Raw genomic sequence first — 27,616 nt, 5'->3', positions numbered from 1 at the left:
TGTTTGGGTCCTTGCGTATCTGAGAAAGTCTCTCTTCTACTGTTATATCTGACTGATAGTTTGAGTGGATATGGATATGGATATGGATATGGATATGGATATGGATATGGAGTGTTATATCTGACTGATAGTTTGAGTGGATATTTAGTCTGGAGACTGGTATTCTTTAATTCTGGGAGATTTTTCTGTATTATTTTTTTTGATGGTGTCTCCTCTTTTCTCTGTGCTCTCCTTGTGGAACTCTTGCTAATTAGATGCTGGGCAAAGCCTCCTGCTTTGATACCTTGCAGCTCTTATTTTCCATCTCTGTCCTTTTATTCTACTTTCTAGAAGATTTGATCAGTATTATCTTGAGCCTCTATTGGCTTTTTAACTTTTGATACTATGTTTCTAATTTCTAAGACTTCATATTATCTGATCTTTATGTATATATATTTTTTAATTATATTATTCTTTACTATTTTTGAACTCCTTTTGTTTCAACGTCAATTAGGCACATTCTGTGACGTTTCTGTTTCTTTTTAGTTCTTCCCCCCTCCCCCCTCACCCCCCCATGTATTTATTTTGGTCTCTGTCTTTCATATTAGAGACTTTCTTCAGTTGACTGTTGGTCGTGGTCCGTCCATCTGTAGGTAAGAGTGAGGCACCCAGGTGGAGGTGGTCCGCTGGTGGATGTCCCCGTGGAGTGAGCCAGTGGCAGTCTGGTTCTTTGAGTAGGAAGCCTGAATGGCAGCGTTTGGATGACCTTTCTTGTGGCTCCTTATTCTCTCCAGGGGAGAATCTTCCCACTTCCTGTCTGAGTGCTCATCCTCTACTTCCTGTCTGGTCTCTACTTCCTGTCTGGTCCTCCACTTCCTGCCTGGGTGTGTCCCCCACCTCCAGGATCGGGGAGAAAACACCTCCAGTTGGGGTACAGATTCCCTTCTAATCCTGGCACTTTGGGTGGACCTCATTCCAGCTTCCTGTGCATCTTTTCCAGAGAACAAACCTCTGATCTCGTTAATAGCAGAAAAGTGAGGAAAGGTGTTTTGTTTTGTTTTGTTCTGTTTGTCATTTTCCCCAAATTAGGAGCCCCACCTTCCTGCCTTCCACTCTTTCTTCACCGGGAGGCCGACGGCCTGACCCTGTGGGTTTCTCTCTCACTTCCTTTTGCTTTGCACTTTACGGTCCCCCTATTTTCTACAAAAATAGCAGGAAAATACAGTCAGAATCAATCCAAGTAGCAGAGGATTAAAATATGGTCATGAGAGAGCAGGGTTCTAATTGTGAACTTCAAGGGGAACAGGAGGAGGTACAGAGTGGGGGTCACTGACACCCCACATAGCCACATGCTTCAACAGCATTTCTCATGTGTTTTAAGTCGCCACGATTACAGGTGGATGATGGAAAGGAAATTTATGACCAGGGGATAGATAAAACTGACTTATAAATGTGTGCCTTTTTTTGTGGAAAACTCCCATGGGAAGTCTACCCTTGATGTTGTGTGTTGCCTGGAAAATCACGCAGGAAAGCAGAGCTCTCCTGCCAAGCTTTCTTTCCAGTCTTCTCTCTCTTTGGATGTGGCTTCCTCTGCCAAACCGAAGAGGCCCATCGACCAGCCCCATGGGAGACAGTGGACTTGTCATACCCAATGGGAGTGATGGGGTGGATGCGGATTCTGATCTCAGCTTTTGCCCCGCCTTCAGGCTGCAGGATAGAATCCTGCCTTCTCTCCGCTGCTGAAGGCAAATTGCTGTCAAGAGGTCATCACCACAATAATTTTTGAAAGTCTTGCCAGCCACAAGTGCTAGGACACAAAATGTCAGTGTCTTTTTTAATTTTTAAAAAAGAAGGATTCCGATTGATAATACGGGATTGACTATCCACTCTTAAATATGATTGTCACACCGAAGTGCTTGTTCTCAACCCTTATCTTGTCCGCCAGTGATCGTCAAAGAAGCAACCCATCATCTGTATCTAAAGGTGGGCTGCAGTGGGACTCTTTGGGCTGGAGGACAAATTGGCATGAGCATTTTTCAGAGTGAGTTTTTATGGTCACCTTCCATGACTGTCACTAAACTAGGCACATACACAATGCTCAGTAAATTGTTTTTCATCAGTTACTTTCCAATCCCAGGGAGCAAGGATTTGCATAGCTCCTGTGAAATGGTCCAGTCTGATGCCTACATGTACCCACTGAGAGCAGATCATGTCTAAAGAAACTTAAAATTCCTGCTTTATGTGGGCTGCTGGTCTTGCCCCGCCTTCTTCTCTGAGCTGTCCACGTAGGTCTGGGAGCTTCACAAATTATTAAAATTTAAATAATCATCCTTGGGTTGCCTTTGCTATGTAGGGCTAAACACCATCACTCTTGTTGAAATTGAAGTAAGTGGTCTTTATCCAAGATCTTCAAAGAGCTTTGCTAATGAACAGATCGTATCATCTTGTCTGAAGATGAGAGAAACAAAGCCCGCAGTCAGGCCCCACAGGACAAAGGAAGCAACATAAGTATTAGTCGCAGACTTACAGAATCCCAGCCCTTCCTTGTCTTTTCACTTGATGATGGTAGGTTTAGTGTGTGTGTTCTTATGACAGGGGGTGAAAGGAAAGAAGGACAGAGAGGGACTTTTCATTTTCAATTCTAGAGACAAATTTCACTCTGGCTTACCATCTTGGTGGTTCTCGTGACCTCTAAGTGAGAGACTCCCCGGGGTCACGATATGGGCCAGAAGCAGAAGGAATCACTGTGCCACAGAGTCAGAGCACGGTGGCCCAGCATGAATGGCCCATACCCCAGTGGGTCATTAGCCAAACAGGAGGGAACTTGACTGATGAAAAACTGGCAAAGGGCTAAGGAAGACGGTTGTGCAAGACCACGTCAGTCCCTTCCTGCACCCCAGCCCCTGTTTGCCTGGGGCGTCATCATGCAGCCATTATGAGTTGTGCAATGAGCCCGGGTGCTTACACAGGCACAGGGAGGCTGGATGTGGCATCGGGACCACTTGGGTGATAGACACACACATGGAGACACATTTGCATAATGTTCTCTCCTCGTTAGAAAAATACGTCTTACTAAAGATTCCCGTGAATGCCGAACAACGCTGAAGCACAGAGGCAACGTTGTGGGGGTCAGATTGTAAGCACCAGTGAGCCCCAATAAATCCTACAGACAGACAGGATATTTGCAGTGTGTCTCAGGGTTTCTAAATCACCCTCCATTTCCTCACCAAACTCAGTAAAATAATTGGAAAAGAAGTCATTAGCCCCCTTCTATGGAGGAAAACGAAACGGGAGGAGATCCAGTGATTTATTCAGTGTCCCGGAGCTGATGGGGGTGGGGGGTTGGAACTAGAACCTGGAACTTTCTAGTGAGAGTAGAAGTGATCTTAAGGAGGGTGGCAAGAACCAAACTCCTCAGTCGTTTTGTGGTGAGGAGAGACGTGGTGGTGGTGGGCGAGCCCTGCAGATTGTTCTGGATGGACCTGGCAATGGATCGTCCTCCCTGAAATCTTATCAGCCTACCACATGGTTGTTAGTCACGTTTTCTGTTATATTGAGTGTATTAATCTCACGCGAAGGTTGGAATTTCTGTCATTGCCGACGACGGAGGAATGCTTTTCGTTAAGATCCGGGGTTGTGTAAAGACCCCCAGCAAGTCCCTTGGAGCACTGGGGTCGTGAAGAGGTCCTCCAGTTCTCGGCACGTTTGGAGAACCTCACACCTGCCGCCCGGGGTTCTCATGGGGCTATTTACTTGGAACTCTTGGAGACCCACAGATGGAAATCTTTCTGAGAATATTGTTAACCGTGACGCTGCTGATACATGACCCCGGGCCTCTTCCTTGAGCTCCTGAGTCACCTGGGATAAAACAATGCGGAGTGGGAGGAAGCGGGCCATCCTCCCCAACCCTGCTCTGAGCACACACGCGCACACCTGCGGGCGGTCACGTTTTGTCTTTCCGGGGCATTCTTCAAAAGATCAGAGAAAGCCGGACACGTTATTCAGTAGTCGGTGAAGCAGGTGCCCTCCTCCCTTCCCCTGTCGTCCTCTTCTAGGGAAAACCCTGCACCCCAGGAGAGTGTGTGGTTTTCGCCTGCCCTCTCTGTGGTCTCATTCAGTTTATTTTCTCTGCCTGAGCAGAAAGATCGCACCTCTGGATTGCCAAAGAAAGACCTTCGTCTGCCTTCTCTACCCTTCTTCCCCCTACAGGTACATTTTCATTTAGCGGATGAGTCACATCATGAACTAAAAGCTTGTGTTCACACTTAAAAGGGCTGTTCCTGATGGCTGGTTTTGAGTCGCACGCTAGATAAGCCTCTCCTCGAATGTTAACGATTAGCCCACCATCGACCATTAGCTGCAACACGGGTGTAAATGTTTGACAGGAGAGCACACAGAGCGTGCGGGGGCCAGCGCCCGTGAGCGTGCAGGAAGTCAGTCGGTGGGAATGGAAAGGAACGTAGCGCATGTGGAAGCGGTCCGCCGTGGAAACCCTGGACAGTGTTTCTGTTAAATCATTTGTACATTGTTAAATGATTTACATTCTGATGGGATCTGGTAATCCCAGAACTGCAATTCCACACATTCCTCTGTATCCCGACCCTGACAGTCTATATCAATTACAGCGGCCGTAAAGCTCTCTCAGCTGGTTAAGCATAAAGAATTATTGTGCCCGATCCTTCCATATGGTCTCCTTGGTTCTCTTAGCCCACACTTGTAAGGTCGTTCGGTGGCAAATATTATTATCCGTCTTTGAAATCACTAAGCCTTTTGAAAGAGCCCAAATGGTATCCCTCCCTCGAAAGATACAGGCTTGCTCGAGCGCATTGTTTTGAATTCCAGGGTCCAGTTGTGGACCACAAAAGAAACTCATTAGAAAATCCATGAATCAGAGTTCGGTTTATAATTCGAGTGAAAAATAACTCTAGTTTTGGCTAACTTCAGTGACAGATAATGGTTCCAAGAATATGTTGGCTGACACCGAGTCCTTACTTTTTTTAGTCGAAATGTAACTGACACATAATATTGTATTAGTTTCACGTGTACAACATAATGGCCCGATATTTGTACATTACCGTCCGTCCACATAGACATTTATTTCCTTGTGTTGAGAAGTTCCAAGATCTGCTTCTCTTAGCAACCTTCAAATATACAGTAACTATACCTCTTAGCAACCTTCAAATCTACAATGACTATAGTCACAATGCTGTACATTATATCCTCAGGACTTATTTATAAACTGAAAGCTTTTACTTTTTGGCCCCTTTCACCTTCCCCCCCCCCCCCCCCCCGCCCTCCACCGCCGGCAACAACCAGTCTGTTCTCTGTATCTACAAATTTGAATTTTCTTTCTTTCTTTTACATTCTGTGTATCAGCACTATCATTCAGCACTTGTCTTTGTCTGTCTGGCTTACCTCACTTAGCATAATGCCCTCAAGATCTATCTATATTGTGACAAATGGCAAGATTTCATTCTTTTTTATGGCTGAGTAATACTCCATTACACACACACACACACACACACACACACACACACTTTTTTTTTCAAAATTTTATTTAAATTCTAGTTAGTAAATAAATAAAATAAATTTCTAGTTAGTTAACATATAGTGTAACACTGGTTTCAAGGGCAGAACTTAGTGATTCATCACTTACGTACAATGCCCAGTGCTTATACAACGTTTTCTTTATCCATTCACCCATTGATGGACACAGGCTGTGTCCATGTTTACAACTGGCTGTTGCAGCGAACAAGGCATGCAGACATCTTTTTGAGTTGGTTTCATTTCCCTTGGACCCGTCGCCAGAAGTGGAATTTCTGGATCACATGATCTGCGATAGTTCTATTTTTAAATTTTTGAGGAACCTTCATTCTGTTTTCCACAGTGGCTGTACCAGTTTATGCTCACCCCCCCCCACCCCCAGTGCACGAGGGTTCCCTCTTCTCCACCTGCTCTCCAACACATGCTATTTCTTGTCTTTTTAATGGTAGCCATTCTGACAAGCACCAGCTGATACCTCCTGAGTCCCTGTTGACTCGGGGGCACTCACGCACTCAGGGAGGTCCCTTGCCGGACAAGAGGTTGGGGGATTGTTTCTGGTCTCCTCACGGCCACTAAGGCCTTGTGACTTGGGGACAGTCCCTTGACATTTCTGGATTTCTGTTCTCAGTGAAAGCAGAGAGGACTGGGCTTGGAGACGACAGATGTTTATTACCTTGACCATAGTGATGGGGTCACAACGTTTGCATATGTCCAACGTCATCAAATTGTGTGCATTAAATGTGCAATTTTTTCTGTGTATCAGTTACACCTCAAAAAGCCATTTAGAAAATGGATATGAACTATATGCATATTGAAAAATACATATATGAGATTTTTTTCAAAAACCAAGGACAGGTTTATACGCTTTTAAGACCATATCCTTAGATCATGATTAAATATTTAGGGGAAGAAATAATAGGAAAGAAGCGTTTTTAAACTTAGACTCTGTGGCAGTGCTGGCCAGTAGAACTTTCTACAAGGACGAAAGTGGTCCGTACCTGCTCTGACCCCATGGTAGCCAGCCGCTGCATCGAACTGTTGAGTGCATAAAAGCAATGAGGGCATTGTAATGAGAAACTGTATTTTTAGTTTTTATTTAACTTTAATTTAAAGAGTCACAATCCCATTATGACTTTTTTCTTTTCCATAAAGCCTTACTCCTGGTCCCAAAGTCAAGTTCACCAAGAAATCACCATTGGTTATCAAGTAACCTTACGCCACTGATGAATCAGATTCACAGATTTGTAACATTTCCCTAATTTCTCATCAAGATTTAAAGCTTTGAGGTGACTATGGAGATCCAGGACCGCTGGGGTCCGCCTCTGGCTAAAAGCTGCGAATAGAATGTCGGGAATCATTTAGGGCCAAGTAATTCGGCACAGAGATATTCTCTGAGCGTTTGAGGTTCTGGGAAACAGCTGAGAAAAAAGAGAGCGGGTCTTTTTTTAGGAGATGTCCTAAAGAAATCCTGTTAAAGGACCAAACTTACCTTTCTTTTTGGTTTGTCCCTCTAGGAGCTGATCGATGTTGACAGTGAAGTGGTGTTTGAATTAGCCTCCTATATTTTACAGGTGAGTTGTCCTGTCCTCATCTGGCTGTCCCAGAGCCATACGCAGTAGAGACGGGAGTAAGATTGAGCACACCCAGCAGGCTGCCATATTCACTACCTATTTGTCATCTTAATTATTTATGACACTAATAGGAAGGACCTACACCATGGCAGTCAATAGAGGCTTCTGGCATTCCAGAATTTTAAGACAGGGTCTCTCTGCAAAGGAAAATTGTGTGTATCACTTGAGCCTGGGGGAAACAAGGATCGTTCAGTAACTCCCTTTTCTTCAGGGTTAGTGCCCTCCCCCACTCTGGAGAAAGCCCAGTAAATAGCAAGATTTAACTGCCAAGAGAATCATTGCACATCCTATGGAAAGACAAGGAAAGGACAGGCCTTTCACTTACGGGTAAAAGAGGTATTAACGAAAATCGGCAGCAATGACAGTTTTAGTAACGCTGGCAAGATGAATTAGAAGGACGGCATTCATTTATTTCTTCCACAAAGATTTCTTAAACAACTGTTATAGTCAAGATTCCTTGAAGGTTCCATGGCCCCTCCTTAGGATGACCAGGAAAGAGCCCACCATACAAAACAAGTAACATAAGACACTAAGCAGTTCTGCCCAGACACATGTTCAGATCCGGAATCCTCAATCCAGAAAAAGGTAGACAAGAGTCCAGAGGTAGAAACTTGCATTTTGCTGTTATGATCATTTTCTTTATACATAACTTTCTAAAGTTTAATTTTGTGTCTCATATTCATGTGGCAAATGCATGGTCCTTTCCCCATTGTCTTCCTATAGCAGATAGGACAGCAGCAGTAGTAAGCTGAGCTTACTCAGTAGAGGAGTGGTCATGACCGTGGAATGTATTTAAACGTCTGGAACACGGTACAGGAATGTTTCATTGACGTTGAGTTTTTTTCTTCTACAGGAGGCAAAGGGAGATTTTTCTAGGTGAGTTTACAAAAGGATTTGTTTTCTTAATGTGCTCTGTTAATCTTTATTAGAAGAAACTATTCTTTCTATACTTTATAGGAGGGCAGTGCTTTAATGTTAGATATTAACGAGGAGTGCCTGGATGGCTCAGTCGGTCGAGCGTCCGACTTCGGCTCAGGTCATGATCTCACAGTTTGTGAGTTCGAGCTCCACGTCGGGCTCTCTGCTGACAGCTCAGAGCCTGGAGCCTGCTTTGGATTCTGTGTCTCCCTCTCTCTCTGCCCCTCCCCTGCTCACGCTCTGTCTCTCTCTCAAAAGTAAATAAATGTTAAACAAAATTATTTAAAAAATTGAATATATATATATATGTGTATATATATATATATATATATATAGATGAGAGCCACCTCTCAACTTGTCAATTGAAGCAGACGTATCGGGCAGAGGAAACATAGTAACAGCAAGGAGGATATTCTGTACTAAATGAAAAGCCTAGAGATCACTAAAGCAGAGATCAGCACCCACTGTCACACATGGCCACTAGTGAGGTTTGTCAGCTGGAACCTAGAGCCTGAAGTCACCACTCTGGTGTGAACAGGGCTTTAGATTATCCCGCAATGTGGACATTTTTTCTCTCTCTCCGTTTTAGTCTCCTGCTCCTCCAAAGGGCGAAATGCTATCCCATGGGGAGATTTCCTTCATGAAAGTATCTCAGTTCCCCACTTCTACTTTTCTTCCCTCTCTAGATATTCCGTCGGAGAGAATGTAAACACTTAACCACCGGGGACACTGTGCACTGGTTATTAACTTGTGGAACTGCCAGCTTCTCAGTGCCGTTCATTTCTGAAGCTTGGCCCATCGGCCAGCGTGGTTGAATCGCCTCTCATTTTCTCACGATCGTTAGTGGAGCCCTCAGAGTAGGGAGTTGTAGACGTCCACCAACGGGACTGTCTGCTCAAAGACAGACATTATTCCAGGCATTCTGCTTTCTTGAACTCCCCGAGAGATGTCTGGGATAGCCCATATTTTAGAATCAAGGTCTAAATGTACAAGAAAACAGAGTGTCTGGGCATAGCATTCTGACTCATCAATAGGAAATAAGCAAAATTGGTATTAAAATTAAGAAACACTGGGGCGCCTGGGTGGGTCAGTCAGTTGAGCGTCCGACTTCGGCTCAGGTCATGGTCTCACAGTTTGTGAGTTCGAGCTCCACGTCGGGCTCTATGATGACAGCTCAGAGCCTGGAGCCTGCTTTGGATTCTGTATCTCCCTCTCTCTTTGCCCCTCCCCTGCTTGCACTCTGTCTCTCTCTCTCTCTCTTTCAAAAATAAACAAACATTAAATTTTTTTTTTAATTTTCTTTTTCAACGTTTTTTTATTTATTTGGGGACAGAGAGAGACAGAGCATGAACGGGGGAGGGGCAGAGAGAGAGGGAGACACAGAATCGGAAACAGGCTCCAGGCTCTGAGCCATCAGCCCAGAGCCCGACGCGGGGCTCGAACCCACGGACCGTGAGATCGTGACCTGGCTAAAGTTGGACGCTTAACCGACTGCGCCACCCAGGCACCCCTGTTGTTTTTAAATCTTTATCAGAAGATTCTAACATCTGGGGTGCCTGAGTGGCTCAGTTGGTTGAGCATCCATCCACCTTCGGCTCAGGTCATGATCTCACGGTCCGTGAGTTCGAGCCCCGCGCTGGGCTCTGTGCTGACAGCTCGGAGCCTGGAGCCTGCTTCAGATTCTGTGTCTCCCTCTCTATGCCCCTCCCCTGCTCCCTCTCTCTCTCTCTCTCTCTCAAATAATGGATAAACATTAAAAAAATTTTTTTAAAGAAACACAAATCCTGACTCTACTCCATGATGGGACTTGTATGTTTTCTCATGCTTTGGCAGATTTGATCTAAACTACTTCAGTTGGTGGCTTACCTGTACTTGTCTAGATTTGTCAAGTTCATGCGGCCTGGTTTGTGAAGCCTTCGCTGTTTTCTCTTTGGTCTCCATGTGCATATCTAAAGCTTTCTAACAAAGCCTGAGGTGTATGTTCTCATTCCGATATCTCAGCAAAAGCAAAAAACCTAGTTTATGATTTAAAACAAGGGTCAGTTTGGGGTGCCTGGGTGGCTCAGTCAGTTAAGCGTCTGACTTCAGCTCAGGTCATGATCTCGCGGTTCGTGGGTTCAAGCCCCGTGTCGGGCTCTGTGCTGGCAGCTCAGAACCTGGAGCCTGCTTCGGATTCTGTGTCTCCCTCTCTCTCTGCCCCTCCCCTGTTCATACTTTGTCTCTGTCTCTCAAAAATAAGTAAACGTTAAAAAAAAAGGGGGGTAAGCCAACATTTTCTGTAAAGGGCCAGATGGTAACTAATCTTGGATTTTACGGGCCATACAATCTCTGCTGTAATTACTCAGCTCTCCCTTTGTAAGTGCAAAAGAAGCCATAGACAACAGGTAAATAAAGGAGTATAGCAGTGTTCCAATAAAACTTCATTTATAGACTTGGAAATTTGAATCTTGTATACATTTTCTTGTATCCTGAAATACTGTTCTTTTGAATTGTTTGTTTTCTAACCATTTAAAGAATATAAAAGCCATTCTTAGCTCATGGGCCATACAAAAACCAGCAGAGGGCTGGTGGGTTGCAGTGTGCTTACCCCTGATTCTAAAATTAGTCCCTTCAACCCAGTTTGAATATTTGCATAAGGAGACCTCCAGGCCCCTTGTGTTTAGGCTTCCCAAGTTCTTGCTATAAAGCAGAGGTAGTCAGTTTTTTTTTTTAACTAAGGCTTTTTTACAGCCTTAGCAGGAGACCTTAAACATTATAGGTGGCCAGTAACCATTCAGTGAATTTGTTGGATGAAACATTTTGAGGATATAGAAACTACGTTTGCTTTTTTTGTTATTGTTGTTGTTTTGGTTTTGGGGGGTTTTTTTTGCAGTTGTTACTTTTTTATGCCCTTCATTTGGTATTGGAATTTGGGGGTTTTGATAAATGCAGCTTTACATCTTACAAAGACTTCCGATCCCTTGAAAAACAGTTTAACAACCCCAGGTGCAATCGATTCTCCAAAGATACTCTTCCCCCCTTTTCTTTGACCAGCCCCGAACTCCGCTGTAGATATTATTTATTTTTGAGAGTACCCTGACAGGATGGAACGTGAACTGTGAAGTCGTCTGACCCCACAGATCCTGGGAACGTTTGGCCTCAGGGATTGCCAGGGAGGAGGAAGTTGTAGGCCTGGCCTCCCAGTAATTCATGGTCCCTTAATGAGCCTGTGGAATGCTAGCTCATGGGGCTCAGAGAAACAAAGGATCCTGGTTTAGCTTCATTTGTCAAAGTGCTGCCTCTCGGTTTGTTTGTCCCCAGCTGTCTGGGGAGAGAAACAGCCTTCACGGGAGGGAGAGGTCAGACACCTTATCCCAAAGGTCACTCTATGTGCCAGGGTAGACCTCCCGTCGCGGAAGGTGGAGGTGATCTGTTCCGTGCGGTGCCCTGATCAACACCTGTCATCTGCAGCAGGCCCACGGTCTGTGTGCAAGAGTGGCCTGGCGTTTTGGAATAAGAGAAGGTCATTCTAAATTCCTTGTTGGTGCCTTTTCCCATCTATACCCAGGGAAATCCCCAAAGCATTAACGTTGAGCACATTTAGTTTGGTGGCTGAACATTAGGCGTTTTAGGTGTCCTAGTCTGAGAAGTTTAGTATTGTAGAGTTACGTTCGGTCTATTAATAATACTTCATGCAGGACTGTGCATTAAGTTCTGTGCATTATATTTAACTGAAAGGCTTTGACTTGTATACATACCCGTCAATAGAATATGTTTTCCTGAACAGCATCAATAAAATGAGAGGTCCGCTTGGATCCCACAGAACACTGCGGCATGGTCCAGGGCTTAAGTCTAGGATATTCTAGAATCTAGAGGATTAAAGAACCTTTTTAACTACTGGTCACCCACAAAAGACAAAGTAACCTTTTCATAGCCAGAGGGTACCAAATCGAACTTCCTGAAAGGCTGTTTTGCTCTAGATGTGACTATTCTGTAGATTTACATGTCAGGGAACATACACAACTACATTTCAGTGGAATGAATATTACACATCTAAAAATTATGGGAGCAGTTTCCTTGAAGTATAAGGACAAGGGAGAAGTCAAAAGTGCTAATGTACTTTAACCAGGAGAACTGTATACGGACAGCACGGAATCATAATTCTTCTTCCTCCTGCCCCTCCCAGGCTCTTCTGTTTCTGCTTTTGGACTCAGTCTTGCCCAGCAGACCCCTGGAGGCTTATTCTTACCAAGCTCCCCTTTTCTTTCCTGTGAATGGAAACGCTCACTTTATCTTCTTGGACTTTACCATGAGATGTCGGGTTGAGCGTTGCTGAGAAGAAATGGCTAGGGTACATAGAGATCGATAAGAAGTATTGTCCGGGGCAGGAAGAAATCTATGTCATAGTCTAACATATTGTGGACAGATTTGTGAGCCCTCATTAAAGGTTTGGGAAATAGCCTTGTCGAAAAATAATATTTTCTCACTTGTATTATTTTCCTTAGCACAGCACGATAATCGTTCTTCACTTCCTGGTGTCTGCGTGTGTACAAAAATGGATGTCCTTCCACAATCAGGAAATGTAGAGTTGGCATTTCTGTTTAAAAACAATCAAATAGGGGCGCCTGGGTGGCGCAGTCGGTTAAGCGTCCGACTTCAGCCAGGTCACGATCTCGTGGTCCGTGAGTTCGAGCCCCACGTCAGGCTCTGGGCTGATGGCTCGGAGCCTGGAGCCTGTTTCCGATTCTGTGTCTCCCTCTCTCTCTGCCCCTCCCCCGTTCATGCTCTGTCTCTCTCTGTCCCAAAAATAAATAAACGTTGAAAAAAAAAATTAAAAAAAAAAAAAACAATCAAATAGCCTAAGACCTGCTATCCTTGCCAGCTCTAGAGGCAAATATTAGGTTGAAAAGGATCAACACGGTTTAAAAACAGAAAGTTCTCATTTGATCATCCCTCCTGGACACTCGTCAGCTAACACACGTTTTCCGTGATTTATCCATACTTTATGCATCAGAAACACTGCAGTGGCTTGAGTGCTGAACACTGACATTTCCTATTTTAAAAATTTAAAGGGAAAAGCCTTGGGTTATTATAGAAAAAAATAAGATTTTCTTCCTCGAAAAGGTCAGTGCAGGAACACCTCGTTTAATCAACTGAACAGGATATCCAAATTATATAGTTACATTGTAACTTAATTTTTTTTAATGTGTTATTTAGTTTTGAGAGAGAGACAGAGACCGAGACAGAGTAGATGTGGGGGAGGGGCAGAGAGAGAGGGAGACGCAGAATCCGAAGCAGGCTCTGGGCTCGGAGCTGTCGGCACAGAGCCCGACGCGGGGCTCGAACTCACAAGCTGTTGCGATCATGACCTGAGTCAAAGTTGGACGCTTGGCCGACTGAGCCTCCCAGGCGCCCCAGTTACGTATTAATGCCACAGAAGACTTATTGCTACATTGTACACAAGAACTTGATTTTTCGTTTTTTTCTCTAAGGAGACCTTAACTGAAAACCCTCATAGCCAGTCTCTCTTCCTGATGTTGAGAATCACCTCACACTTTACTTTCTGTCAACCCTTTTGATACTCTCAGAAGGGTGCCACCAAAAGAGGGGGAAAAGATCATTTTAAACTTTTTGCCAAATCAGTGCACTGATTAAAAAAAAAAAAATGTTTTATGCCAAACAGCACACATAAATGCCTGAGTCACACTACCTTTGGTATAAAGAACCATCCAAACATTAACCGGGACCAGTAAAAAACATCTGTTCTATAGAATTTTTTCGTTAACAGGATTTAATTGAAACCAGATCAGTAAAGCTCTGTTACCCTGGGCCGTCCCTTGGGCCCTGGAAATATCTTTGTTATAGAGGACCGGATGCACTGACGCTAATCATTAAAACAGGATTCTACCAGCAAAACATTTCTCAGGACCAGTAAGCAAACAGCACCTGAAAAAGACTGATGTTAAGAGCATTTCATGTAAAGGTCCGTGGGCCACGTGGTGCTTACCTGTTCAGAGACTGTCATGTGCCTGAGAGGCAGGGGAAGGAAAACCTACATCTGCAGGCTCTGTCTGTTCCAAAATAAACACAGCGGCCACAGAAAAAGAAGTGACGCTGTGATTGAGTACTTAGGGTTCAGTTTATATGACATCTGCACAAACTTAAACACAGGTCCAAGTGAGAGAGTATTAGCCCAGCGGAGTTCAGTGGTATGCAAGAAATTTTGCTGTGTCCTGATTTATCAACCTGCAGGTTTCTAATTCTATCTCTTAAAATAATAATAATAATTATTATTATTATCTAATGCGTTTTGAAATGGAGTGAGGGAGGGAGGGCAGAGAGAGAATCTCAAGCAGGCTCCCTACTGCCCAGTGCAGAGCCCGATGTGGGGCTCGAACTCATGAAACTGTGAGATCATGACCTGAGCCGAAACCAAGAGTCAGACACTTAACCGACTGAGCCACCCAAGGTGCCCTGTTCCTACCACTTTTTAATTGGTGTCTTGAAAGAAACTAGTTGGCGGTGATCGTATAGTAAGCAAAATAGATTTGCTGAGAGTCTTAGGTAGAGTAAGAAATTCTCAGACAGTGGGGTTTGGAATAGTGAACATTTAGAATAGAACTGGTATCTTTACCAGTTTGAATTGTATCTTTAATACCCCAAATTGCGAATGTCCCTGTTGGAAACTTAGTAGAAAAGTCCTCTGTGAAGCTTAAAACACATCTGTCAGCCCAAAGGAGAGTTTTTGTGGGAATAATTTAAATGTATGTAATTCTCGTATGTTATTTCACACACAAAAAGAGAGAGGGAGAGAGAGAGAGAGAAGGGGTATGTGATGGTTTTCCCATAATTTAAGAAAGGACTTTGAGCGAGAAGCAGCTGGAATATTTCACGCCCGCAAGACCTTTTGAAAAGGAACAAAATCTGTGAAAATTTGAAACAAAATGCTCAAGTGGAAAAGTTATAAATTGTTACAGAAATCTTTGTTTTATGCACAAAATTCCATTTTCCTGAGCTTTTCAAGTGTGTAATTCACATTTTCTGAGCATAGGAAAATATTCAGACGGGGGATTTTGTAGGACGATATCCTTCAAGTCCTGTGGGAATCGTTTAGCTATAAAGTAAGGGGGAGATTTTGTATTATGACAGCTGCCTCTTTTGTGAAGCATTTATTTAATAGCAATATGGTATTTCGAGTTGACCTTGTGAATAGCGGAAAGGCTCGTGGCTATAACACTATGTCAGTTTTTCACAATTAAGATTCCCAGTCTAAGGGAGAAGTAGAAAGTCAATCAGTTGCTGCTGCTTGTTTCATTTGTGTGTAATTACTGTCTTCAATTGTAGACTTCTAAAATGTTTAAAAACTTGTTTCGAATTTTGCAAGTTCCCAACTATGTTAGAAACTCACAAAACGTTTTGCATCACCCTAGGAAGCCAGACTCACTCGTCAAGAAAGAAATCTGTACTCAGATAAATTGGTAGTTAGCGTCAGAAAATAAAGGCACACAATTCATAAATGTTGGCAATGTTCCCCCTCCATGGAGCGTAGCCTGTTTATCCGTGATCCAGACCCAGAATCCAGAATCCCGTCCTGGAGAAGTCTCAGCGGGTCCTCAGGTTGCCAGTGTCTGCAAATGTTCACACAACGATAGGAGAAGTGTTACAGGCAACAACATCCCAGCTACGAGCTTTTCCAGCCCCCCCTACACACTTCTAAAAAAAAGCATGTGATTGGGAGAAAATAGGCAAGCACCTCATTTTCTTTGTTGTAACCAGGACTTGAACTTCGTACAAACAAACAAACAAACAAACAAACAAACAAAAAACAGGGAGGAAGGAAAAGGAAAGAAATTGTTCCCTGCGTGGTTTTTAAAGATCAGCAAAGAAGAAAAAAATATACAACTTGCCTTATTAATCTTAGAGTTTTCTAGATTCATTGTACCATTGAATAAAGTCGTACAGATCCACAGTGTAGGTCTGAAGCTTTAGGGTGTCGGTGATGTTTCTGAACTCTGAAATTTGTGGATTTTAGACGGGGGCAATTCAGGGTGTTCCTCAACACCATCATAGTGTCTGGGGCACTATCCTGGAACCTAACCTCTTACTGTGCCTGCACCAGAACATGGATATTTGCGCCAAGTGGGGCAGAGAAAGGTCCAATGTTGCCTCCTATAAAAAGGTTAGGATTGCCACCAAGGGTGTTACAGAAATGTCTGTTTCTTAGAGCTTTTTGGATTTGGGAATTACGGATAATGAGGACCTGTAGGGCTCTTTTACTTGGGAAATCCCTCTCCCTGGGGAACTTGACCTCCACGATAGCCTTATAAAACACGGAGGCATTAGTGTTAGTGAAAAGGCATCACGTGGCCTCGCCTGAATTGCAGGACAACCCTCCTTGTTACGCTGGTTTGACTTTCTGGGCTTAGCGCTCTTTTGTGTTTTAGTGCCGTGTGCATCGAAACCACTGGGTTCAGGAAGAATTCTGCCGCACTAAGCATTTTCTCTGTGTCCCAGATTTGTCCTGCAAATTATGGACATCTCATTGAACCTGAGGAGAATCTTCTGAAAAAGTGTTTCCTCGTGTTTTTAAAGGGAAACAAACCCATGTGGAGTATGCTAATCCTCTGATCAAATTTGATTTTTGCTTCCTTCGCTTTATGGTGTCTTGGTGAAATCTGTTGTTGCTGTTATTTGCAGCAAATTCCTTGTTTGATATATTGCTAGAAATCTTAGAATGTGTTCTTAGTAGATCATTTGAACGTCCCAGATATGATAAGCAGTGTAGGTGGTAGGAAAGAGACACATTATCTCAAAAATCCCCCTAAATCAAAGACCGGAGCAACACTGAGAGTCCACTTCCCAAAAGTTTGGAATAATATCTAGTGAATGTTAAAAATGAGAAGACTTTGGGTTGATTCACAGTGTAGCAAATGACTCTCCAAGGGGCCTTTTTTCTTTTTCTAAAAATGGAACATGAACCATTTTAGGCTGTCTTATACATCGGCATTTATCAAGTGCACTGAACTCTGGGGGGAAAATGTCTGTGTCGATGACCCTGAAAGAGGAAACTGGGGACTTCTAGGACGTTCATTAGGTCGTAGCTTCCCACGCCTTTGGAGATGCAGCGACCGGGTCTGCCATCAGGGCAGCCGTCCGATACGCGGCCACAGAGTGGGGCCAGATCATTTCGCTGGGCTGACCACCTCTAAGTTAGCACAGATGTTTACAGACAGCAGAAGGGCAAATAAAAACATTTCTACATAGCTGTCCTGTGGGAAGGATTAAGAGCCATGGATCCCTTCCAGAATGTAATGGATTTGGATGGGCTTCACGCCTTCATGATTTCTTGTTGTATTTGTCCGTGTGACCTTGCCCTGGGGGAGAGCTGGAGAAGCCACGGCAGGCTCCCGCCAGGAAATCAAGCCTGCGATGGTCATCGGGGAAACTTGTTTGCCAACAAACTAGTGTTTGGTGCGTAAGACGATCCTTTCCTCCTTTACCTTCCTCCTTCCCCAAATATACTCCAAATGTGATGAGTGTGAGAAAACCCAAACTCCGGCTTCAGCTGAATTTGCTCCCCCCGCGGCTTCGGCCAGCACAAGTTCATCCCACAAGAGTGAGTAGCTTTTGATAGGTAAGGTGCCGCTGATGATCAGTGAATCGAAGCCCTGTTCTCAGGGTGCCTGTGGTGAAACAGGGGAGGTGAGATCCAGAAATTCATCCCCGCGGGCTCTCAGGTGTTCGGTGAACCGAATATTTGCTTGAACGATGCCTTAATAGGATGCGAGTAAAAATTCCAAACCCTGCTTGGGAACTGAATTTTCCCAAACACAGGGGGTTCACCCATTTGAAAACCCCCAGTGGCTGGCCGTTGCCTACTGGGTACGTGTGAACTCCATGAAAATGATACTCCTATTTCTTTTTTCCGCCCAGGCCCTGCCCCAAAGCTGCTGCTTCCACCAGAGCTCACAGGGGCTCTCTTTCCTCTGAGCTATCGAATGCGTTGTTTGAATCAACGTGATCGACTACTGCCCTTAATCAGTTACCTTTCTGTTCTCGCTCATGCCGCCCCGCTAACTCGCGAGCGCCTCTTGGATAAAGACTGTGCCTTATCTTTTTTGGAGCCCCCTACACTGTTTTCCCCTGTCTAGCAGGGGCTCCCCAAATACCTTCAACTTTTTAACGATTAATTGATAAATCCTTGCCTAACCACGTAGGTGACAGCTGCTGTAGTACTTGGATTTGTTGCATCATACGGTAACACGTTGAGCTGTTCTTCTGGTCGGCTGTGCAGAAACACCACTGACACCATTTCTCAGTCCACTTGGAAAGCACCCGGAGAGCAGTTGTGTCCCCACCCAGTCCCCGCCCCCCCCCCGCCCCCCCCCGTGTGTTTCTCTGTCACCACATAAATGAACCGAACCGAAAGTCCTGGAACGGTTTGCCCGCTGGCACTTGGTATGCAAAGGGTAGCCGCTGTGATCCGTTGCCCGGGGCAGCATTTCCGGGAGGGTGGGTTCTCCCAAGGGGCACATCCTCCAGTCTGCGGCGTGGATATCGGGGTGTCTGCTGTCCAGCTGCCTCAGGAGTCCCCATCTGTGACTGTGCTGCCCTTCTGTCCTTCCTTCACATGTACTTCCTGAGCTCCTGTCTCCTTGCTGTCTTGATGTTATCGCTCAGCCTCCCAGGGGCCAGCATCTGCCTTGCTCTGTGCGAGGAGCACAGAAGCTGCTACTGTGGCCTTGGTTAGAACTGTGGACCGAGGCAGGCTCCACGGGGTGAGCCCTTGCCAGCGGGGCAGGGGCCGTGAGCCGCTCTAAAGGCCAAAGCCATCCCAAGGAGGAGGCCAGTAATTGCCTCTGGAGGTGAAGAGTGCGTGCAGACCCCAGTGCCCTGGCCCAGCGGGGATGCAGGTCTGTTGAGGGTGCAGAGAGGAGTCAAGCCTCTGAAGAAGCCTGGTTACAACTAGGGGAGTTTTAAGTGTCATTCTAACCTGACAACATGGGAGCTGGGGCGGGGGGGGGGGGGGTCGGGGAACAGAATTTCTGGTGCTGGGACCTGCGTCTAGGATCAGATAATCCACTTCCCACTCTTGGAGTCATTTTCAGGTCTTGTCAAAAGCAGGAGTCATTTCTTTCTTTCTTTCTTTCTTTCTTTCTTTCTTTCTTTCTTTCCTTCTTTCTTTTTTTTATCTTTATTTATTTTGGAGAGAGGGAGAGAGAAACGAGCAGGGGAGGGGCACAGAGAGAGGGAGACAGAGGATCTGAAGCCGACTCCGCACCGACAGCAGCGAGCCGATGCTGGGGCTCGAACTCAAGAACTGTGTAATCGTGACCCGAGCCAAAGCCTGATGCTTAACCAACTGAGCCACCCAGGTGGCCCAAAAGCAGAAGGTTTTTTTTTTTTTCTCATATTTTGGACAACAGTCTCCAGGGTGCAGACGATCCGAGCAGAGAAAACCAGCATTGTGTGTTCTTGAGGGAAACAGCTCTCAAGGAGAAGCAGTCAGGTTGCCCGTTGGGACCCCCAGAGCCCTTGATGTGACCCCAGGAGCTTCTCCCACAGACACTGTTGACCCTTCTCTTCCCAGATTTGTGCTGCTCAGGGGCCCTGGGCGTGTGCCCCACTCCACATACGGGCCATCTGTGAGCACGATGCCCTGTCCTGTTCTGTGCCCCAGAGGAGAGGCCTTCTGGGCTCTGCACCTCATGTGTTCTCTTTCCTCTATGTTAAATCAATCAATTAAAAGGGAGCACCCCTTCCTACCCCCGTCCCCCGTCCAGATGTGGGGGAACAGATGTGGGGTCTCGGCTGAGGCCGCCGGGGCAGGGCGGGGCGGGTCGGATCACATCACACAGTGCGGTGGTTTTCTTGGAGGGTGAACCATTCCTTGGCATTGTCTGTGTGCCCTCCGTGTCTTCCAGCAATGAGGTGGTGAGGAGTGACTTAAAGAAGCTGCCGGCGCTCCCCACTCAAGCCCTGAAGGAGCACCCCTCCCTGGCCTACTGGTAAGCTGCACCCCCTCGGTGCACCCATCAGGAGCGAGCCCTCCCGGGGCACTAGGGGCCTGGGGCACCAGGACCCCAGCCGGCCCCACTCCAACTTGTAGAAGCGGCTTAGGTCTTGGCCAAACCATTTTCAGCATGTATTTAAGTGGCATGGTTTGCCATTTTCTATTTTCTTTCTCTTAAGAAAAAAAACCGTCTAAAATTTCACTTTGGATGCTTTGCCTCCTTGGAGACCCTTTCATGTGCTGCTCGAGTTTCATTCTGGAATCCCTGTCATTTGATGACAGGATGTGTGAGGTTTGGAGATGTGGGAGAACTGTGGGTTTTTTTTTTTTTTTCATTTGCAGAAGAGAGAGATTGATTCTTTGATTTTCCCACAATATTTCTTATCTCCTGATTTGGCCGCCTTGGAACATTACACCCTAGTTCATCCGTCAGGCCCCGGATTACTGATCCGGACAAAACAGGCGCGCGAAAAGGTCCTGGATTGTGGTTCTGGTCACGATCGGGTGGGGCCTGTGTCCCCGGGTGGCCCTCACCACCGACCCAGGAGGAGTGCACTGCCATGGCCCTCGTGTTCCTTCTGAGTCCTTTGCAACAAGCAATGAGTCCTTTTATTAACAACAACAACAAAAGTAGTAATAATAAAACAAAAGTCGCAGGTCAGTCCTGATAAACTGTAACATGCAACGCTTGTAAACACCTCTTGAATCTGCTTTGTGCAACGTCTGGATTGCTAACATTTCATCTCGTCTGGACACTTTTCCAGGCAGCACACTAGTGGCTCAGTTATTCAGGTGGCTCCCAGAGATTCCAATGGCTGGGTTAGGGCGGGTGGTGATGCACATGGCATTAGCGGGTTCAACTCTGGGCCACAGGTTGTTTCTCCTCAAGAGACCAAGCGATGGGGCAGCGGGAGCAGAAATGAGACGCTGAGTCCCAGGGGCAGAGAGCCCCCCTGCCCCCAGGGTGCTGGCACCCCCCGTCCCCCACCGTCTCGTCTCTGAGCCGGTTTTTTGCCGCACGTCCTGCACAAACATAGAGGTAGATACATAGTGGCTTTATAGAATCCTAACCTGCCCCCCCAGGGACAGAATCTGTCTCACCTGCAGGCTCACCCGTGCACGTGTCTGCTCCCACGCTGCCAGCTTGGCGGCCTGCACCTGTGCACACCAACAGACGACGCTCCTGTCCCCTCGCTCATGGAGCCGTGCTGCCCTCTCCCCGGTCCCCCATGTCCCCTGGGCCTCATCGTCCGTGTCCCCCTCCCCCACCAGCTGTTTGCATTGGGGAAACCAATGGTGAAAGAGTTAGAGACACGAGAATATAGTTCTGGAGACCAGTAGTTCCTGCACGAAGGGGATGAATTTGCCAGGCGGGGGCTGGGTTTTCTGGGGTCAGAGTTGCTTTTAATCTAAACCATCCCTCAGCGACCTCCTCATTCATTTGTTTCCCGGCACGTACACCCTATGCTTACCAGCTCCTTCTCAGTCTCTGTGTGTGTGTGTCTCTCTCTCTTTCTCTCTTTCGTGATCTCCACAGTCTGTTCCACGCTCACGTGTTACTTCTAATACAGAAATGTCTTCCTTCATGTCGCTCTCGTCATTTGTGTCCATATGAACAGCTTCGTCTTTACCGACACCCCTCCAATCTCTGGGGCCCGGCCAGCGCTTTCCCTGGGCCTCACTTGGACCCAGTGGCACCCGTGCCCCTGTGTGTACTCACGGGGAAGACACGGAACGGAGGAAGTGAGATTTTTGAAACAGGTGCCCTCAGGGAGCACAGCCCAGCCTAGGCACGGACACGCCAGCCGCATGGCCCATCTTGTTGGTGCATTGCCGGAAAAATGCCTTATTCACTGCAGTTGGCCGGTTGAAGTCGGTCTCTATATTCCAACCTACTCATTTGGATTTCTAAAAAGCAAAAACTTCAGGAAGGGATAAATGCTATTCGTGCTTCGTAGACCGGAGACAGACTTGCGTGTCCGTAGACTTTCCTCAGCCACAGCATCATCACGCGTCTCTACGATTAACCATGACCCCTTGTCGGTGGAAGAGACTTTCACTCGCTCTGACACCACAGTCTGTCGGGTTGCCCACAGCCTCATGTTGCCCTATCGTCCCTGAAGGGCGACGGATATTTGCCCTTCTTCCAGGCTCTCCCGCTCTCGCTAGACTTCACGGATGCGGCAGACAACCCTTAGGCTGGACTAAGCCATGGGGAGCCCGTCCACACTAGTCGGGAAAGGCATCACAGCTTAGAGAGCAAAGCCGTGGGGTTTAGAATCCCAGCCACGTCTCTGAATAGCACGGGAAGCTTCAGTTACTTCTCTGCCGCCTCAATTTCCCACCCATAAAGCGGAATTAACCATACCTACTGGATCCAGACTGTAAGCAAGAGCAGAAGAAGTCACATAATGCAATTAGCATGTAGTGAAAGGTACATCATAATGCTGAGTAATCGTGCAGTAATGCTTTCTGCTAATTTTCCCCAAGCGTGTAACCAGCTTGGACTTCTATTCCATGGGATTTCCCTTTCGGGGGACAGGTGACGCAGACGGTTAGAATTACGCGCCCAGGGCCATAGAACAGAGCAGTAGCAGGGCCCTGACCTGGATTCTCTCAAGGGCCTAGCTTGCAAATGCTGGGCACCCCGCCCCCCCTGCCGAACCACCCCTACAGGGTATGCAGGGGCATCTATCTTTACTCCAAAATCACTGACCAGTGCAGGCGATGGCTCCTGCAAGACAGGGAACCATATCGCCATCCCCGTGGGTTTTCTGGGCCGCTGCCTGCAGAGAGATGATCTCCCAGAATGACGTGGCTAGGCACAGTCGGCCGGAATCATCTGTCTTCCTCCTTTATGTAACGTAGTGTCCTCCAAATAGCGTTTTGGGATTCTGTGGCTGGTGCCTTTGTTACAGTTATCCCATCGATAACTCCCTACCAGAGATCCGGGGTAGCTGGGAAACTGTCCACAGAGCCCAGTGCACTTGGCTATCTGTAAATTCCAGAGGAAGGAGGAGGGGGGCAGGGAGCAGAGTGGGTTCTCAGTCAGCGTGGCGCATGCTGGGTCCATGGTGTTTCAGAGCGGGGAGAGCTGGGGAAGGAGAAGCTGCATACCGCGGTCTCACAGATGGCCTGGGTCAGCAGGAGGTACAGAGAAGCGAGGGGCGGCAGGTTCCTGCAGCTGTCAAGCCCTGAGAAGCCATTTAGTTGGCAAACAGCTGAACAGCTGCCTGACGGCGTTTCTGACTTTAACCAGTGTTTGTCTGAGCCTCGACTGTGTTCGCAGCTACAGCCCTACGTTGATGTTTATCTCGCCTTCGCCGCCCGGGGACCTTCTCTCCCCAAACTGGGAAGGAAGTTGGCTCCTGTCGCCCCTGAGTTGCTTACCCCTGGATCCACAGGTTGACCTCACAAAATTCGAAACCCTGTGCTAGGAAACACGCCCAGCCCAGCCGCTGGTTGAGGGGGTGGGCAGGGAGAGAGAAGAGCAGACCCTGAAGGTCTCGCTCTGAAGGTCTGGTGAGGTGGGGGGCCCAGCCCGAACACGACGCTGCTGGAGACTTCGCTCAGGAGAAGGGCTCTGTCATACTCAAAGCGGAGGGGTTGTCTGGGAGCCAAGGAGAAAGGGGCATCTGCCCCTCTCCAAACGTGTCCAGGAACCACCGAAACGACTCTCCAGCCAAAGGAAGCCTCCTTGGAGCTAGCCAGTTCCTGTTCGGGGTGTTTAGAAAAGTGCTTTCTTGTCAAGTCAGGTAATCTTCACGTACACCAGATTTCGGAATACTAAAATGAAGAGACAGCCGTTGAAGATTCAGAGAGCGATCGGAAAGTCAATAAATTACCCCCACGTGGTAGTTACTGAACATACAGAACACATGGCCCTCAGAAATGGCCTTTCTTTTTTTCCTAAAGAAAAAAAAAGTTGGCAAATAAGGCTTTAGATCAACTCTGGAATACCAAATTCATAATAAATAACAAAGGCCAACCAAGGAGGTCTTGAGGGTTCATCCCTCCTTCATTGCCTCCTGTCATGAAGCCCACGGGCCTGGGGTGAGAAAGGGGTGGGGAGAAGGTGGAGGAATGAGGCTCCTGGCGGTGTGGCCAGGTCACGGAGGCCGGGTCTCTTGGACTTGACTCCTCTGCAGGTGGGATGTGCTTTCCCTGTGACTCCCCAGGTTGGCTCTGTGCTTCAGCTGCCGTGACTGTCTGGGCACCAGAGTCCCTTCTCAGAGAGTCCCTTCGTGCCCCCCACCCTGTCAAAGAGGGGTTTGGCTGGCGGGTGTCTCCCAAGGCACAAGCCAGTCTCTTGCTGTTTTAGAGCTGAGATTTCAGGACATCGTGGCGTTCCCATCTCACTTCTGGTAGCTGCCTCATTGTTTCCCAGGGCTTCTCTGGGCCTTGGATTGCCTCATGGATTGTGTTAGCCAGGCCCAAATTCCAGAACTTTCCATCCTCCTTGGGAGCCCTCAACGCTGACCACTAATTCATGATAGGGAAGACGTGGGCATTCTATTGAGGTCAGCGCCTGCCCTCCCCTGTGAGGCCGTGTGCAGACAGGATCCAGGGGATGCAGAGGACGAGGAAGATGCGGGCATTCTGCCACAGCGTCCCCCCTGACCCCCAGACAGCCGGCCTCTTCTTGTCCCCGGCTCTGTGTCCCTCTCCAGGGAGACACATGCTCACTGCTTCTTCCTCATCTGCCATGGTAGCATTTCTTGCAGGGAGCTGACGCCAAGTAAAGCTGTAGCCCAAAACACCTCACTTAGGCTGAGTTCAGAAATGCCACTTCAGGACAAATCCTTTCTCCAGGAGCTGTTGGCTCCTTGGAACTTCTCAGGACGTTGCTCAGGTTCGGAAGAAGGTTCTCCGTCAGCAGGGTGCTGACCGTTGACCTAGGGACCGTATGTAACACCATCTTTGTGTTGCAATTCTAGTGAGGACCGAGTCATTGAGCACTACAAGAAACTGAACGGCCAGACCAGAGGTCAAGCAATTGTAAAGTAAGTGGCCTCTCCCAGTGCCCATGAGGCTGTGTGTGTGTTCATATAGCATGTGGCAGCGTTGTTCAGTTCTGTTCGCAAAGACACATAACTCCCGGGGGGGCGATGAGGGTTCAGTTTCAATTTTCAGGTAAATAATCACTCTGAGAGCTTTGTCACGCACACACGCGCACACATAAATATGTCTCTGATTCCAGACCTGCCGAATAACCACCTGCCTGTGTGTGTGTGTGTGTGTGTGTGTGTGTGTGTGTTCTCTCTTCCCAGCTACATGAGCATCGTGGAGTCTCTCCCAACCTACGGGGTTCACTACTATGCAGTGAAAGTAAGTACCAAGCCTGCCCTAAAAAAAAAAACAGAAACACTTCTCAGTTTTTCCTTTTTAATCTTACTGAAGATTTTGGGGGGTGGGGATGGATAGGCATGATAGAGGACTTGCTCGAGATGATTGTGTGCTGAGGAGGGTTGGGGCGCTGGAACATTCCCCCCACGTCGGAAGACTTGATGCAGTCACTTTCCAAAACTCATGTTCTCTTATGCAAAGTGGGTATAATGAGTCCCTTCTTCCTTTGATTCTCGGAAGAATCCTGGGACGTCAGGACCGCAGAGCCTCTCAGTAGGACGATTCCCTCTGAAGGCAGTGAACTGTGGAGAACAAAAACCTTAAGCAGAATCAGCAATGTTTTTCTTGGTGGTCAAATGCCACACAGGCAATTTTGGAGGAGGAGGGCCGGCATTAGAGGCTGACAAATTAAGTACATGGCTGTTTAAGAAGACAAGATGTGTCTTCTTAAATGTTGTGATGGCAAGTCTCATGGAACATGAACCCTATGCTCAATTTTTCTTGGTTTTACCGTAATGCTCCAGACTGGGATCCCTTCAGTGAAATGATAGATAATGACATGCCCGTGTGCCCTTATCCGTGATGAGACAGGATAATTTCCCTTCTTTAATTGACCCCAACATGGAAAGATTAAGTCCTTGCCCAAAGTCCAGCTGAAATGAAAACATTTCTGAATGCTAGACAGTTCAACCAGCCAACCTGAGATTCGCTTGCCCGTTTACCAGTTTCTCTCCCCGTGTTTCCATCCAGCTGTATTTTTAATTCCCTTGGACTAGAACGTACTCTCTGCTACGTTTATCTTTGTGTCACTCATTGCGGCTCGCACAGCACTTTGTATGTTTCGTGGCCTGTATCTTCCACTAAAGTGCAGCCTTCTCATGGCCAGGACAGTGTGTTGCATTCCGTTTTTCATTCCCGGAGCCCTGTAAGTGCCTGGCACATAGTAGATACTCGGTAAATATTGACTAAATAAGTGTTTCTTGAGAATTAAATTGGGTAGTTGCATGTCCCCCTTCCGTGATGGTAATGAACGTTGGAACTGTATTTGCGGAGCCTGGTTATGAGGCACACGCGGGAACCCCAGTCCTACCCAGCAGCTCAGCTGAGGTCTTTTTTTTAATGTTTATTTATGTTTGAGAGACACAGAGAGAGCGCGGGGGAGGAGCAGAGAGAGAGGGAGACACAGAATCCGAAGCAGGCTCCAGGGTCCGAGCCGTCAGCACAGAGCCCGACGCGGGGCTCCCACTCACGAACTGTGAGATTATGATGTGGGCCCAAGTCAGATGCTTCACCGACTGTCAGCTCAGGATCTTTTAAAGCCTGAAATGGTTAAATTCTTCCTGATGTCCTACCAAAGCTCTCCCCACCGAGGGAAGCCTGAATCCCTCTTCTCCATCATTCATGGAACTCTTAGAACCGTCCCAGCCGTTCCTGCCCAGAAGTTCTCAAGCCTGAGCTGTAAGTCTGTCATGAGGAGTATCCCCTGGCCTTTTTAGTGTCTCCTGTCCCACTCGAGGAAGGTGAATCCACTGTGGAGACCAGCTCTCTATGAGGTGGCACCTTGAGATGTGCCCATTGAAGTCAGCGGGCAGTCGGCTCCCCCAAGGGAAATTGGACACTTTATATATGACCTGAGGCTCAAAATTCCCCGCGCTGGCTGCCAGCGTTCCACACACAGCCAGTGAGGGTTGTAGAGTCTACATCCCCTTCACCATCTGGTTACCATAAAGGAAATCTTGGGATCCAACAATAGTTGTTACGCATTTCATAGAAACTCCTCTCCGTTGTGGGAATATTCTGTGGGGACGTGCAGCAAAGGGGGCTGTGCCCAAGAATAGGGACAAGAAATCCCCTGGACTAGGCTCTCTCATCTGCTGTGTGTTCATAATTTGAGCTCACCTCCATCGCTCATACTGAAAATAGAGATTCTGAAATTCACCCCTCCGGCCCCCCCGACGAAAGTCTATTGGAAGACTGTCTGTTGGACAGACAGACATCTGTTGGAAGACAGATGTTAGACTGCCGAGAGAGATTGTCATGGATAGACTGGATGTCTCTGCGCAGGGACGTCATCCAGTCTTTTACTTGCGTAAACCCGTGTCCCATCTCTTCGTCAGCCCTGGAGTTTGACAGTGAGGGATAAGCCTGTGATACATATATGCTTTCTGCCTTACAATAAAACTTCAGGAACGTGCTTTTCTGCAGT

At 47.1% G+C, this 27,616-nt stretch overlaps 1 protein-coding gene across 9 annotated transcripts in view; it reads left to right on the top strand.

Moving 5' to 3' along the window:
• Positions 1-27,616, top strand: part of FRMD4A (FERM domain containing 4A) — a 331,019-nt gene that overhangs the window by 214,203 nt on the left and 89,200 nt on the right. For all 9 annotated transcript variants that reach the window (XM_047864925.1, XM_047864923.1, XM_047864920.1 and 6 more), the window contains exons 6-10: positions 7,038-7,094; positions 8,008-8,030; positions 19,976-20,059; positions 25,002-25,067; positions 25,335-25,392. In XM_047864925.1, the coding sequence (XP_047720881.1) occupies positions 7,038-7,094; positions 8,008-8,030; positions 19,976-20,059; positions 25,002-25,067; positions 25,335-25,392 (288 nt within the window). The remainder of the gene's footprint in view (positions 1-7,037; positions 7,095-8,007; positions 8,031-19,975; positions 20,060-25,001; positions 25,068-25,334; positions 25,393-27,616) is intronic.

This window comes from Prionailurus viverrinus, chromosome B4 (assembly GCF_022837055.1).
Source record: "Prionailurus viverrinus isolate Anna chromosome B4, UM_Priviv_1.0, whole genome shotgun sequence".
NCBI lineage: Eukaryota > Metazoa > Chordata > Mammalia > Carnivora > Felidae > Prionailurus > Prionailurus viverrinus.
This window is presented reverse-complemented; position numbering and strand designations above follow the sequence as displayed.